Source organism: Phyllobates terribilis, unplaced genomic scaffold (assembly GCF_046119375.1).
Source record: "Phyllobates terribilis strain yellow unplaced genomic scaffold, ASM4611937v1 Scaffold_7__3_contigs__length_470593459, whole genome shotgun sequence".
Lineage (NCBI taxonomy): Eukaryota > Metazoa > Chordata > Amphibia > Anura > Dendrobatidae > Phyllobates > Phyllobates terribilis.
In genome coordinates, this window is record NW_027362767.1 from 332,219,590 (window position 1) to 332,236,014 (window position 16,425).

General features: G+C 42.8%; 1 protein-coding gene across 1 annotated transcript; it reads left to right on the forward strand.

Annotated features, from left to right (window-relative positions):
* Positions 1 to 546: 546 nt before the first annotated feature.
* LOC141154798 (protein EOLA1-like) lies at positions 547 to 7,222 on the forward strand. The gene is made up of 2 exons (XM_073641222.1): positions 547 to 885; positions 5,822 to 7,222. Exons 1-2 carry the CDS (start codon positions 633 to 635, stop codon positions 6,031 to 6,033), a joined length of 465 nt encoding a protein of 154 aa, XP_073497323.1. The 5' UTR covers positions 547 to 632; the 3' UTR covers positions 6,034 to 7,222.
* Positions 7,223 to 16,425: the final 9,203 nt, after the last annotated feature.

A 16,425-nucleotide genomic window follows, 5' to 3' on the forward strand; every position in this document is an offset into this window, starting at 1 on the left:
TTTATAACAATCCCTACTATTTGAAAAATGGCTGAAAACCCCTTCTCAGGATCAGCGAGGGGCCCAGGGGTCAGACCCCGCCAATCAGAAAGGCAGGCAATAATGATACAATAGGAACATTGTAATGTCACCTCCAAGTAAAGATAATTGTGATAGCAAACGGTTAAAGGGGAATCCCAAAAACACGAAGTGATCATTTATCCACCACGGTGGGACGAACGGAGCAGAGGTCGCACATGCACATTGTCGCTCTACTCAAAGTGCCCAGTGCTGGAGTCTGGAGAATGCTGGGGACCCCACTGATACAAGTCAGCACCAAGGTCTTATCACAAGACCCCTATACTACTTATCTGGAGAACCAGGACATAACTGACCATAACCCTTATAAGCCAGTCCAAGGTGCAGAGACAGTGTCATATAGGTGCCCTAGTGCCATGCTCAGGGACTTTGTGATTTCAATAAAGTTGTACAAAATGCAACAAGAGAATGAGAAATTCTGGGTATCGCAGTTTTTCCGCTGTCTCCAGTGTAGTGTGAGCAGGCGGCACTTCCTCTTCCGGTTCTCTGAGGCCGCAGCACACAGTGAGCAGCCGCAGCTCTGCGCCTGGCGCCGGCACCTGCTCACAGGAGACATGCGGCTCGGCTGCCTCTCCTTCCGCCAGCCCTATGCCGGGCTGCTGCTCAACGGAGTCAAGACCGTGGAAACGCGCTGGCGGCCTCTGCTGGCTGAATACAGGAACAGCACCTTAGCGGTGCACATTGCTGTGAGAGAGTGGGAGCAGCAGGACTGGCGGGACGTTCTGCAGGACAGGTTGGGGCTGGCAGAGGCGCGGGTGGACGAGCTGCTGCAGCAAGGGGAGCAGGCCGGCAGAGGGGTCATTGCAGGTGGGTGCATTGTGTAACCCCTTCAGGACTGGCCTATTCCCCCCCCCTCCCTCTATTTCTTATAAGAGCCATAACTTATTATTCTGCTGACTTGGCCATATAGGGGCTTCTTATTTATAGGACAAGTGGGAACTTTTTATTACATCATTCGCTTTATCCTATAATGTACAAAGTACTTGTATGTGTTTGTTTTTTTTATCATTTTGGTGGTGAAGAAAAAATTGGTTTGTGTTGCCATTTTCAGAGAGTAGTAACTTTTTTTTCCATCAATAGGGTTGTGTTTTTTTTATGAAGAGCTTTATTTTTTTCGACAGTTTTGATAAGGACTCATTCACACATCAGTTTTTCTCATACAAGTACTATCAGTGTTTTTCACTTATCTATCTATATATCTATATATATATATTTTGTTTTAACTTGACCAAAGGCTTATCTGATATTGATCCAAGACTCGGATCAAACTCTCCAGTGCAAACCTATGGGCCCATGAAAAATTCGGACAGCACTCAAATGCCATCCATGTGTTTTCTGTTTTTCATGGACTTTTTATTTTAAGAAGCTGGAGAAACCACCATTAGGTTTTTTTTTTTTTTTCAGAAAAATTGATAAAACTCTGGTAAAAATCTGCTTAAAAACATTGAGACTTAGACCGTTTTTTGCATATGAGAAAAATCACTGGCTTGTGAAGGAGCCCTCAGTTATATACAGGTGCATCTCACTAAATTAGAATATCATCGAAAAGTTCATTTATTTCTGTTCTTCAATACGAAAAGTGAAACTCAGATTATATAGAGTCATTACACACAGAGTGATTTATTTCTGTTAATGTTGATGATTATGGCTTACAGCCAATGAAAACACAAGTCATTATCTCAGTAAATTAGAATACTTTATAACAACGGCTTGAAAAATGATTTTAAAATCTGAAATGTTGTCCTACTGAAATGTATGTTCAGTAAATGCACTCAATACTTGGTCAGGGCTCCTTTTGCATCAATTACTGCATCAATGTGGCAATGTGGCATGGAGGCGATCAGCCTGTGGCACTGCTGAGGTGTTATGGAAGCCCAGGTTGCTTTGATAGCAGCCTTCAGCTCGTCTGCATTGTTGGGTCTGGGGTCTCATCTTCCTCTTGACAATACCCCATAGTTTCTCTATGGGGTTAAGGTCAGGCGAGTTTGCTGGCCAATCAAGCACAGTGATACTGTTGTGTGTAAACCAGGTATTGGTATTTTTGGCAGTGTGGACAGGTGCCAAGTCCTGCTGGAGAATGACATTTCCATCTCCAAAAAGCTTGTCGGCAGAGGGAAGCATGAAGTGCTCTAAAATTTCCTGGTAGACGGCTGCGCTGACTTTGGTCTTGATAAAACACAGTGGACCTACACCAGCAGATGACATGGCTCCTCAAACCATCACTGATTGTGGAGACTTCACACTAGACCTCCAGCCGCTTGGATTGTGGCCTCTCCACTCTTCCTCCTGACTCTGGGACCTTGTGGAGTGTGTCAATGACTGCCTTCTGGACATCTGTCAAGTCAGCAGTCTTCCCCATGATTGTGGAGCCTATTGAAACAGACTAAGGGACCTTTTTAAACGCATAGGAAGCCTTTGCAGGTGTTTTTTGTTAACTATTCTAATTTACTGAGATAATGACTTTTGTGTTTTCATTGGCTGTAAGCCATAATCATCACCATTAACAGAAATAAACACTTGAAATAGATCACTCTGTTTGTAATGACTATATAATATGAGTTTCACTTTTGTGTTGAAGAACTGAAATAAATTGACGTTTTGATGATATTCCAATTTTGTGAGATGCACCTGTATGTTCATAATCGTAGTACAGATATTAAGGACACGGTGATACCAAACACGTTTTTTTTTTATTTCTTGATCATTGAATTGGGAAAAGGGGGAGGGTGTGATTCATACTTCTATATTTTTTACATATTTTTAAAAACATATATTAATTTTCTTACTCTTATTTTTTAGTTCCCGTTGGGAATTTGAAGCTGCAGTAGGTAGGGACATTGACAATCTCCTATGAAGCCTTTCTACAGGCATACAAAGATAACAAGGGTCTTCAATAACCCCTCCGGTTGCCATTGCAACCCATCGGCTCCCCGCAATCGTGACTGTATACAAGTGTATAGAGCGAGGTCGCACCCACTGGCCGGAAGTATGTATAACTCATAACCTCCGGTTCTGGGTCTGAAACAGTGAATACTCCCAGAGCTCAGTGCCTGCGGTGGGGGGATTCATAAGTCTGCAGAGTGACTGCAGACTTATCGGTTTGGACCGGACAACCCCTTTAGACTATGTTCCCACGTAGCAGATATGATGCAGAGCGTTTTTGCCTCTCTCTGGCAGAAAAAAACGCATGCAGATTTACATGCGTTTTTCTGCCAGAGAGAAGCATTTTTTTCAGCGTTTTCGCATGCGTTTTTTCAAGCACTTTTCCAAGCGATTTTGAGCATCACTTGGAAAAGTGCTTGACAAGTTGATCACACAATATAAATCCATGCAACCGGCATGGATTTATAATGTGTGAACAACTTAGATGCTTTAAACGCAGCATCTATAGTAAGAAAAAAAAAAAGAATTAAAACATTAAAAACAAAAAAAACCCTGTATATTCACCTCTCCGGTGGCTCCCGGCCGCGTCTTCTCTCTTCAGCGTCCCGCAGTGTACTGTCAGGACCTGCGGTGACGTCATTTAGTCAGCTGATGGTCACGAGACCATCACCTGACCGCCGACGTCAGCGGTCGCGTTACCATCAGCTGACTAAATAACGTCACCGCAGGTCCTGACAGTACACTGCGGGACGCTGAAGAGAGAAGACGTGGCCGGGAGAGCGGACCGGAGGAGACTGGAGAGCAGATCGGGGGCCGCTGGAGAGGTGAAGATACAGGTTTTGTTTATTTTTAACTTTTTTATTTCTTTTTTTTCACCGCGTGGTAGCCGGGATGAAGAGGAGTTGTAGTCTCCTCTTCATCCTGGGTACCACACGCACCGCGATTAGGCTGAATCGCTGTAGAAATGGTCATGCTGCATTTTGCAAAGGAATTGCGAATTCGGCGCGCAAATTAGCGCATCATGTGCACAGCACATCCGAATTCACATTGCTTTGCATGGCAGACTGTTTTACAAGCGTTTCGCGGCCGTAAATACGCCGCAAAAAACGCTATGTGTGCACATAGCCTTACTGCAGCCAACTCGCTCCACTGGCTACTTGTCGACACAACCCAGGGGGGTCCCTGTTGTAAAGGTCCCCATACTGAAAACACAAAGTAAAATCGGCTGAACCAACCAATATTGTTGGGATTGACCAACAGTCTAATGTTGATTATGTTGGAAAGAAGGAACAGATTTTCAACAGTTGATCCTTTTGGGATATGAGCCGTTGCCTGAGGAATTTCATAAAGAACTACTGTGTATGGGGGACCTAAGTCTAGATCCCTGTATAGGGACTTTGTGAAGGCCAGGGGGTACCTCTGGGACCTGTTAAGCGGCGTGGTTAGTACAAAGTCTGTATGTGGACACCCTTGCAAGAGCTGCCAGGTGTACACAGTTCACCTTTACAATACCATTTTGAGGTACATATTTCCTGTTAATCACTTTTTATTCAATTTTTCAGGTTTCTTTCTTTCTTTTGCATATTCCCTGTGCAGTGCTGTTTCTCTACAATGCAATTACTTAAAGGGATTCTGTCATCAGATTTTTGCTGCAGAAATGGTGCTGGGTAAGAGATCCTGATTCCACTGATGTATCACTTACTCGGCTGCTTGCTATTATTTTAATAAAATCTATGTTTTCTCTGCTGCAGATCTAGCAGGTCTCTGAAGGCTGAGCTGTGTATAACCCCGCCCACACCACTGATTGGCAGCTTTCTGTGTACACTGTGCATAGGCAGAAAGCTGCCAATTGGTGGTGGGGGGCGGGTTATATAGAGTTCATGAATGTGTTGGAATAAATTACAGCAGGTTTACTGTCCTCTAATGATCATCTCCTGCTGATTAAACTGTGATTTCTCTAAATTACAGGAAGCAGCGCTGTAAGTGATAAATCGTTGAAATCGGGGTCTCTGGTTACCAGCAATATTGTCGCAAGGAGCCAATGGATGCCGGTAACCACGCACATTGGCATCCACACCATTTTAATGCTGCTGTCAGAGATTACGGCAGCATTTAATGATTAACCTACAGCAATCAGAGTGCACTCCAGCCGCTATAGTTACAGACCGCTGCCGGCTATGCAACAAAGCCAGTATATGCCTAGTATGAAGCCGTGTGAGCTTGTTTCATATTTTCCTTCATGGCCTATGACAAAAATGTACATTATACGTAATTGAAGAGTTAAAGGGAAACTGTCACCAGGCTTTCCCCCATATAAACTAAAAGAACCACCTTTAAGTCCTCTTTCACATCACTCCAGCAGTCTGCGTGTAAGCCCCACATTGATCCATAAAAATACATTTTATAATTCTCCCAGTCTGACCTCATATGGGACGTTATTGGTTGACAATTTCAAAGGTAGCTGCCAGCAGCGGATCTTGATAGTTTGCCCAAGTGCATTCAAAGTGGCAACCATTAATAACCTATTTCATAGCAGCCAAGACGTATAAGCGCAGGGATTTCTATGTGTGGCGATCATATACAATACTGAATAAATCCATAGGTTTTGAAATGTTTGTTTCCATTTTTTATCATTTGCATATCATTAATATGTCTATCCATCCTTGGATTTTCATAATTCCATTGACTTTTCTTTCTTGATGTTGCAGTGTATAATGGATGTTAGGCAGACGGTAAACTATAACTTTTAATGTGGTCTAATTAAAATGGTAAAATTTAATTGTTGTTAGGGGTCTAGGTGTTCAATATGGTTTCTTTTCTATATGGTAATGTGTGCCATTCTGTATTATTGTTTTACCAGGACTCATTGACATTGGAGACACCTGGCAGCATACTGATGATGTGCCCATTGAGGAGACCATTGCCCTGGAGAATAAAGCTTTGTTAATAGGACTGCAGGGCAAATACCTTACAATGGTTTCCAATGCCAGGTGGCTATTGAAACCGATTCCAGCAAGAGGAGGCAAAGACATTTGGCAGGTGACTATACCAGATGAATTTATTCCCTACTAAATTAATTGCAAGAAATTAGGACATGACACCAAGAAATCTACAACGTTAAGGATCAGTGGTCGGTCAAGGAAACTTAGTGCAGCAGATGAGACACATTGTGCTTACTTCCCTTCAAAATCAGAAGATGTCCAGCAGTGCCATCAGCTCAGAACTGGCAGCAACCAGTGGAACCTAGCTCTACTGCTTGGAGATGTCTGCCCAGAAGTTGTCATCATGGAATTGGTGCCGAAAATCATACCTTCTACATGGAAACATGGCCAAGTTACTCAGCTGTTCACGAAAACCTAGGAACTGTGGTGCAGAAAACTGGCAGCAGGTGCTCTGGACTGAGGAGTCAAAGTGTGGAATATTTGGCTGTAACAGAAGGCAGTTTGTCCATTGAAGGGCTAGAGATTGGCACAATAATGAGTGTCTGTAGGCAACAGTGTATGGAGCTGCATTTCAGCAAATGAAGTTGAGAATTTGGTCAAGATTGATGGTATTCCATTTTGTTAATTGGTAAAAATAACCTATTAACACGTCTATTTTTTGAAGCATTCTTACTTTGCAGCAGTTTTTCAACACCTGCCTAAAACTTCTGCACAGTACCATATACAGGAGGCTCTAATCTTTATTCCCTTCCAGTTTGTAATTCTGGACATTGATACATTATAAGGCCTTGGTCATATATGATTGTGACCCTTAGTGTGGTCACACATTCTGCTATATACATTGTGCTGCTCTTTCTTTACAGAAATCCTGATTTGGTTCCTCTGTACGAATGAGTATTCCCATCTCATTAAGTGACTGTGTATCACACGAATATGCTATCACTATGATTGGTGGGGTCCATAGTTTGGTTTTCCCACAGATCCTGAATACTTTAGGTCTCCTTCAATGCTTTCCCTTGCACAGGAGTGTACCTGGCACCTGCTGTAAATGAAATTGCACCCATCACTATCATATGCCTAATTTAATTGGAATGACCCTATAAATTTATGGTCTATCTATGGCCTAAGACTTACAATTTCTGAATACAGATTATTGGATATTGATGTTTTTAATGATAAATTCTCATGGTCCTTTTTTACTTCTAGAAGGTAAAGAGCAGAAACGTAAAATGTAATTATATTATGAGACCAAAGAACCTAAGAAATACAACGGAGAGCAAAGCATGAATAGTCAATGGAAATAAAACCAGATACACTGACATAGGGGTGAAAATTAGACCATTTTATTAATGACGTGGGGGAGCAGGTGATTTAATGAATGTCAAGGATATGTTGGATCCAATCACTGTAATTGATTTAGGGGAATGGAAAAAAAATATTTCCCAACTCCACTTAGGAAAGTCAGACTAGTTCCATGGATTAACTATTGTAACACATTTCATTAATCCAGGGGAAGGCGAAAAAACCTCATTGAGCCATCAGCCAATTTAGCTTCAATAGAGGAAAATTTGCTGACTAGATGCATAGCCGTCAGACTAGTCCCTGAATCATTTGCTAAGTAATTGTATTATTAATTACGGGGATGAATGGTGGGGGCAGTTGTATTGATCCAGAAAAAGGAGATAAGGTTTTTTTTTTATGACATCTGACAATTTGTCCTGACCTAAGGGGAAAAACAATCCTTCCGGACTCCAAATATGGCAGCTGGAAAATAATCCCTGGATCAAATGCCCATATAGATAATTGCTTCATACCCACCGCATGAAGTGCAGAGATGGAAATCTGTCTGCAAGACTATATGTTGGTATTTCTTCTGGACTTGCTGGAATTACTTCTTCAGAACCAAAGGAATCGACGTCTTGAAGACATGTTGAGGTCGGAGGATGCGGAGCCAAGAGACAGGGGCAGCAATATGATGTTATTTCATGGCACTAAATCTGCAGAGCGTTGTAGTCCAGAGCAAGCCAAGGTCAGGAACACAAGCAGCGGGCAGACGAGGCACAGGGTTCTGGGCAGGTGGTGTGGGTTCATCTGACTGTGTCCAGATTGATGACAAAAATTATAAGTTGGACACAGGGTGAAGAGCTGGTTCATCTGTAGCACAGTGCGGGGCAGTAGCCGCAGGCTAAGCTCTAGTATCCCTTTACACCCTGGCACTCTACATGAAATTAGCTGAATGTGTGGACTTGTACTGTGAGGGCCTTACGCCCATGTAAGCTGCGGGTAGCCGGTGGTGTGGGCTACAGTTCAATAAAGGAGACCGTCGTTCCAACATAGTATTTACTGGACGATAATTTGATAAGTTATGTACAAGGGATAGCTGGTACAAAGTCATGGTTGTTTCCTCTAGAGCATACAGCATTCTCCTTCACACAGTATCCTTTCTCCGTAATTTAGTCCTGGGCTAGTGAGGTACGATGTTTTGCCGTATTTCACCACAACCCAGCTTCAATGCCACAGTCCTGATTAGCAAGTCTCTCTACTTACTCGGCACATTTGTGTCCTATTTCTTCCACTCGGGACCCCCATTAGTCCCACAAAACTGAGTCCTTTTTAAGCCTGTTACCTTCAGCGTTGCAAGCTCGGGGTTTCATGACTCGGCGTACTATCCATGGACCCGTCTCTGGACTATGACTAGTCGGTCACTTCTCAGGATCTCGCTATCCCTATCCCTAGGTCTCCTTACTGTTGATCATTCCATGGCAGCACTGCTCACGTTACCCTCCAAATTTGAAATCCAACTGACTACAGGAAGCAGTCACTTGCCCCAACACAAAGCCCCCCCCCCCCACTATGGGCTAGTCCCAAACATTAACTCTGTCCTATTATCACTACCTATACTATGGTCAACTATTTCTTATACACTATGTTCTACACTATACAACCTATACTGTACAATGTATAATACTTATACACAAGTCACATGACACAATATATATACAAAGACGCAGGACATAATACACATGATGCGATTGGTGTCTTCAACGGTAGGAACGCTGCAGCACAGTCCACCATCCCTACACATCTTCCTGCCAATCCAGATGGTAAACTCCAGAACATACTGCAAGAGAAAGCTGTGAACAGAAATATTAAAAAGGCAATTTATAGCCGCTGTTCCTTTTTTATATAGACCTGACATGTATGTACAGTACTGACCAAAAGTTTGGACACACCTTCTCATTTAAAGATTTTTCTGTATTTTCTTGACTATGAAAATTGTACATTCACACTGAAGGCATCAAAACTATGAATTAACACATGTGAAATTATATACAGTTATATGAAAAAGTTTGGGCACCCCTATTAATCTTAAGCGTAATGTTTTATAAAAAATTGGTGTTTTTGCAAAAGCTATTTCTGTTTGATATATGTAATAACTGTTGGACACAGTAATGTTTCTGCCTTGAAATGAGGTTTATTGTACTAACAGAAATGTGCAATCTGCGTTCAAACAAAATTTGACAGGTGCATAAGTATGGGCATCTCACCAGAAAAGTGACATTAATATTTAGTAGATCCTCCTTTTGCAAAAATAACAGCCTCTAGTCGCTTCCTGTAGCTTTTAATGAGTTCCTGGATCCTGGATGAAGGTATCTTTGACCATTCCTCTTTACAAAACAATTCCAGTTCAGTTAAGTTTGATGGTCGCCGAGCATGGACAGCCCTCTTCAAATGATCCCACAGATGTTCAATTATATTCAAGTCTGGGGACTGGGATGGCCATTCCAGAACATTGTAATTGTTCCTCTGCATGAATGCCTGAGTAGATTTGGAGCGGTGTTTTGGATCATTGTCTTGCTGAAAGATCCATCCCCTGCGTAACTTCAACTTTATCACTGATTCTTGAACATTATTGTCAAGAATCTGCTGATACTGAGTGGAATCCATGCGTCCCTCAACTTTAACAAGATTCCCGGTGCCGGCATTGGCCACACAGCCCCAAAGCATGATGGAACCTCCACCAAATTTTACTGTGGGTAGCAAGTGTTTTTCTTGGAATGCTGTGTTTTTTTGCCGCCATGCATAACGCCTTTTTGTATGACCAAACAACTCAATCTTGGTTTCATCAGTCCACAGGACCTTCTTCCAAAAAGAAATTGGCTTCTCCAAATGTGCTTTTGCATACCTCAGCCGACTCGGTTTGTGGCGTGCTTGCAGAAACTGCTTCTTTCACATCACTCTCCCTTATAGCTTCTCCTTGTGCAAAGTGCGTTGTATAGTTGACCGATGCACAGTGACACCATCTGCAGCAAGTTGATGCTGCAGCTCTCTGGAGGTGGTCTGAGGATTGTCCTTGACTGATCTCACCATTCTTCTTCTCTGCCTTTCTGATGTTTTTCTTGGCCTGCCACTTCTGGCCTTAACAAGAACTGTCCCTGTGTTCTTCCATTTCCTTACTATGTTCCTCACAGTGGAAACTGACAGGTTAAATCTCTGAGACAGCTTTTTGTATCCTTCCCCTGAACAACTATGTTGAATAATCTTTGTTTTCAGATCATTTGACAGTTGTTTTGAGGAGCCCATAATGCCACGCTTCAGAGGAGATTCAAACAGGAGAACAACTTGCAAGTGGCCACTTTAAGTAGCTTTTCTCATGATTGCATACACCTGGCTATGAAGTTCAAAGCTTAATGAGGTTACAAAACCAAAAAAAGTGCTTTAGTACGTCAGTAAAAAGTAGGTAGGAGTATTTAAAACAAGAAAATAAGGGTGCCCATACTTATGCACCTGTCAAATTTTGTTTGAATGCAGATTGCACATTTTTAGTACAATAAACCTCATTTCAAGGCAGAAACATTAGTGTCCAACAGTTATTACATATATCAAACTGAAATAGCTGTTGCAAAAACACCAATTTTTATAAAACATTAAGATTAATAGGGGTGCCCAAACTTTTTTCATATAACTGTACTTAACAAAAAAGTGTGAAACAACTGAAAATATGTCTTATATTCTAGGTTCTTCAAAGTAGCCACCTTTTTCTTTGATGACTGCTTTGCACACTCTTGGCATTCGCTTGATGAGCTTCAAGAGGTAGTCACCGGAAATGGTCTTCCAACAATCTTGAAGGAGTTCCCAGAGATGCTTAGCACTTGTTGGCCCTTTTGCCTTCACTCTGCAGTCCAGCTCACCCCACACCATCTCGATTGGGTTCAGGTCTGGTGACTGTGGAGGCAAGCTCATCTGGCGTAGCACCCCATCACTCTCCTTCTTGGTCAAATAGCCCTTACACAGCCTGGAGGTGTGTTTGGGGTCATTGTACTGTTGAAAAATAAATGATGGTCCAACTAAACACAAACCGGATGGAATAGCATGCTGCTGCAAGATGCTGTGGTAGCCATGCTGGTTCAGTATGCCTTCAATTTTGAATAAATCCCCAACAGTGTCACCAGCAAAGCGCCCCCACACCATCACACCTCCTCCTCCATGCTTCACGGTGGGAACCAGGCATGTAGAGTCCATCCGTTCACCTTTTCTGCGTCGCACAAAGACACGGTGGTTGGAACCAAAAATCTCAAATTTGGACTCTCTCAGACCAAAGCACAGATTTCCACTGGTCTAATGTCCATTCCTTGTGTTCTTTAGCCCAAACAAGTCTCTTCTGCTTGTTGCCTGTCCTTAGCAGTGGTTTCCTAGCAGCTATTTTACCATGAAGGCCTGCTGCACAAAGTCTCCTCTTAACAGCTGTTGAAGAGATGTGTCTGCTGCTAGAACTCTGTGTGGCATTGACCTGGTCTCTAATCTGAGCTGCTGTTAACCTGCGATTTCTGAGGCTGGTGACTCGGATAAACTTATCCTCAGAAGCAGAGGTGACTCTTGGTCTATCTTTCGTGGGGTGGTCCTCATGTGAGCCAGTTTCTTTATAGCGATTGATGGTTTTTGCAACTGCACTTGGGGACACTTTCAAAGTTTGCCCAATTTTTCAGACTGACTGACCTTCATTTCTTAAAGTAATGATGGCCACTCGTTTTTCTTTACTTAGCTGCTTTTTTCTTGCCATAATACAAATTCTAACAGTCTATTGAGTAGGACTATCAGCTGTGTATCCACCTGACTTCTGCACAACACAACTGATGGTCCCAACCCCATTTATAAGGCAAGAAATCGCACTTATTAAACCTGACAGGGCACACCTGTGAAGTGAAAACCATTTCCGGTGACTACCTCTAGAAACTCATCAAGAGAATGCCAAGAGTGTGCAAAGCAGTCATCAAAGCAAAAGGTGGCTACTTTGAAGAACCTAGAATATAAGACATATTTTCAGTTGTTTCACACTTTTTTGTTAAGTATATAATTCCACATGTGTTATTTCATAGTTTTGATGCCTTCAGTGTGAATGTACAATTTTCAAAGTCATGAAAATACAGAAAAATCTTTAAATGAGAAGGTGTGTCCAAACTTTTGGTCTGTATTGTATATAATTACCTGCCATACCATGAATCACCCTGACACATGCACCAAGCTGCACACTCCTCAATAGTCTATAGAAACATTTCTGCATCCATTTAGTGAGACCTGTAGGATTTCTATCAGTTTTGTGAGTAGGTATAATGCATTGCAGGCTCGTCTATATTGGTAGCAGCAGTTCACCACCGATGTGGTCTGGCATTAGACATATGCAGCGTTACTTACTATATTCTGTTACATAACATCCAATATAAGTGGACAGTTCCTGTACGTATTCTCACATTTCTTACTATAGTTATAAGCCTTCACTTACAAGGAAAGGTATAAAGGGAGGCCGTGCTCTCCTCTGCTCCAGTTCCTCCCAACAGATGGTCCCGAAAAATGGGTGGTCTCTGATGTTCCCTGACACACCCAGGCGCCTCTCTGGATCCTTCCATAGCTGCTTCTTTTTTAGATGTTTTACGTCGACCTTTAGCAATGTTGGAAATTTTGGCTCCTTGGTGGTAATTGACTTGTAGACTGTTTCTTCTGGGGGTCATTGTAAATGGGGAACATCCAGATGACGTTTTGGACAATACTATCTACTCAACCAGGTTCCACCAGTCTACTGCTATGTTGTATGCTTTATCCATGAGCACCTCTGGGGCCATGTAGCGGAAAGTTTCTGTCCGTCCTAATTCTTACTGGACCCAGTGAGACCATCTCTTGCCTACCCAAGATCTATAATTCGGGCGTGACCATCTTTATCCAGCATGATGTTGACTGTTTTGATATCTCTGCAAAGAAAAATGAAAATTTATCACTTGGTTTTTACATATAACCACAGGTCACATCTGAAAAGTGATACTGAGTATTCGTAGAGACTGGTAGAAGAGAGAGGCTCTACCTGTAGAAATGGCGCCACTCTTGTTCATGGCTATAGCTGGTTAGGCTGCTCAGCCTCATTCATGTGAATAGACCTAAGTTGCAGAAGGAGACATAGCCCATGGATATCAATGACCTTCCCAAGACAATAAAAATAGTCTTCTCTTATTACACCTACTTCATATTGGGATAGGATCTTGGAGATGGGAATACCCCTTTAAAGAATGAATAGATCGTTGGCGAGCTGCATTCTGTTGGGGCATTTTTAGAGCGTTTCTTTGTCTGAATCAGCGAGTTTCCTAAACAACGCTAGACAATCAGAAGCGCCACATGAGTATATCACACACATAGAGTATATGTGGAAGAAAAAAGTGTGATGTAATGCACTTAGTAAAGGCCTCGTCACACATAGTGACGCTTCAGCGATCCCGACAAAGATACGACCTGTCAGGGATCGTTGCTGCGTCGCTATGTGATCGCTGGTGAGCTGTCACACAGGCAGGCTCACCAGCGATCAGGGGAGCAGCGACATCATGGAAAGAATCTTTCCACGATGTCCTGCTCCTGGTTACCAGCCTGCTGAAGCAAGAGCAGGCTGGTAACCATGATAAACAGCGCGTTACTAGGGGCACACGCGCACCTAGTAACCCGCTGTTTATCATGGTTACCACAGCGGGTTACTAAGTGCGCGTGTGCCCCTAGTAATGCGCTGTTTATCATGGTTACCAGCCTGATCGCTGGTCACACACAGCGATGTGTGCTGACCAGCGGGAGGGCAAAGACCAAAAAATGGTCCAGGACCTTTTGCAGCGATCAGCGACCTCACAGCAGGGGCCTGATCGCTGCAAAGTGTCACACATAGCGACATCGCTGGTGAGGTCGCTGTTGCGTCACCAAAACCGTGACTCAGCAGCGATCTCGCTATGTGAGACGGGGGCTTAACTCATCCCATCCAAAAAAAACTATGTAGCTTACCTTTTGAAAATCACTTTATTCCCTCCCACAGTCAGGATTTTTCCCCATATTTTGCAGTTTGTTTCATTGTTAGATACTCACCGTGTAGTTTCGATGTTCAGTTTGCCACTCATTTTAATCAGTGACTTCAGGCTGCCACCGGACAAATACTCCATGATGAAATAGGCTTGGCTCCGGAAATAATAATATACATATTATTCTTGGCTATATGTAGTACATATTCTTCATGGAAAATATGAATGTAGCAAAGAGATCCCTCTGTACCTGAGACGCCAAAGCGGCATCCAGATGACTCAAGAATGGACAGTCTGGCAGCCAGAAGTGTTTGCCACTCTCGCCTTAGGGCTTTGGCATTGTCCCATTTCTCAATGATCTTAATGGCCTTATAGATGTTTTGGCCACGGACTGATGCCAGCTCCACCTGAGGAGGAAATCACAGGGAAAATGAGCATTAACCCCTTTACCGCCTTGGATTTTTCTGTTTTTGTGTGTTCGTTTTTTTGCTCCCTTTATTCCCAGAGCCATAACTGAGGGCTTGTTGTTTTTTGAAGGATGAGTTGTACTTTTGAATGACACCATTGTTTTTCCCATATCATGTACTGGAAAACGGGAAAAAAAAATCCAAGTGTGGTAAAATTGGAAAAAAAAAGTGCAATTTCACAATTTTTAATTTTTACCATGTTCATGCTGCAACCTGCCCAAAACCCTGGGTTGCAGCTGCTGGTGGTGGTGGAGGCCCACTGGGGTTGAACAGTTTAAATATCCCATGAAGTACGGCTGGGGGCGAGGGCATAACTGATGTGCCATCAATCGCCATGACCAGAGCGTTTTGCTGCAGTCATGTACATGTTCTGCTTATCTCGTGGCATAGATCTGATGCGGCCAGCTATGGATAACACAAATTTATGCAAGTCATCTTCCTGTGATGTCCTGTCCACAAGACTCAGGGTACGATTAGTGAGGGCTTCAAACACACTAGTCGCACCCTCGTGGCTTTTTGACGTTTTTTGGGCCGCCCTTCTCGATGCCACGGGACGAGCAGAAGCAGACCCCCACCCATTGGGCCTCGACACATCACCAGTAGAGCTACCGGCAGTGCTTGTAGCAGGAGCTGCAGTACCCGAACCCGGCACGACGTCCCTGGCGTTGAACAAGAAGGTGCGGGACAACCGGCAGCGGCCGAAACAGACGTTGAAGTGGACGCACAAGCTGATCGATCCGGCAAGGAAAGCTGAAACAAGTCCTCTGATTCCTCCGCTGCATGATCAGTAGTTGTCTCCTCTTGTAGACCTGGTGTTGGGGCCCTGATGTTGCCTTCAGTTCTGTATAAAATAAAAGGTAAAAAATAATGTAAATACAACATTTTTGTAAACATTTCAATTAATAATATTTATTGGGAAATTACCTCCGCAAACTCCTGCTGCTTAGCATGAAGGACAGCTCGTCCGCAAAAGGAACCTTTAGTTTTCGTGGCGATGCGCCACTTTTCACCGTCTGGTGATACTTCACCAGCCGGTCGGTGACCAATCGCCAGCGACTTTTTATATCAGACACTGTAATAACAAAACAAAAACAATTTATGTACTGCTTTAATAACAAAAATGCAATTACAAATAGATATAAAAATATTGTAAAAATAAATGCAAAAATCAAAACTTACTAATTTCCTCTTGGGCATGTGGTTTCGCATCCACCCACTGGGGATAGATTTCCCTCAACACAGAGGCCCAGGCGTCCTTTTTCTTCTGTTTATCTTTATATAGATCCTTTGCTCTGTCTCAGATTTCAGGATATTTTTCAATCTAGAGTGAATAACATAACGTCTGTGAATATATTTTCTTTAAAAAAAAAAGGGTGGAATAAAAGTGTAAACATTTTTTAAAAAATACATACACACACGCAAAACATGGAGATATCTATGTGTGTATACATGCGCGCACACACATACCAACCCCTCACCTATATTGTACGGCTCTTTCACACGTCTGACTCTCCGGGACGAGTGGTGATGACATTTTCCACACACAGACCCATTCTGAAGCTTGCTCGGTCACACATATCTGGCGTAACGTGGATATGTGGACGTGAGAAATTGGCCTTACAGTGTATGCAGGAGCTTTCAGTGAATGAACCTACATACGCTGTCCAATAATCTTTCATTTCAATAAATAATTTAAAAAAAAAAGAAAAAAAGTGGGCTCCCGCATAATTTTAA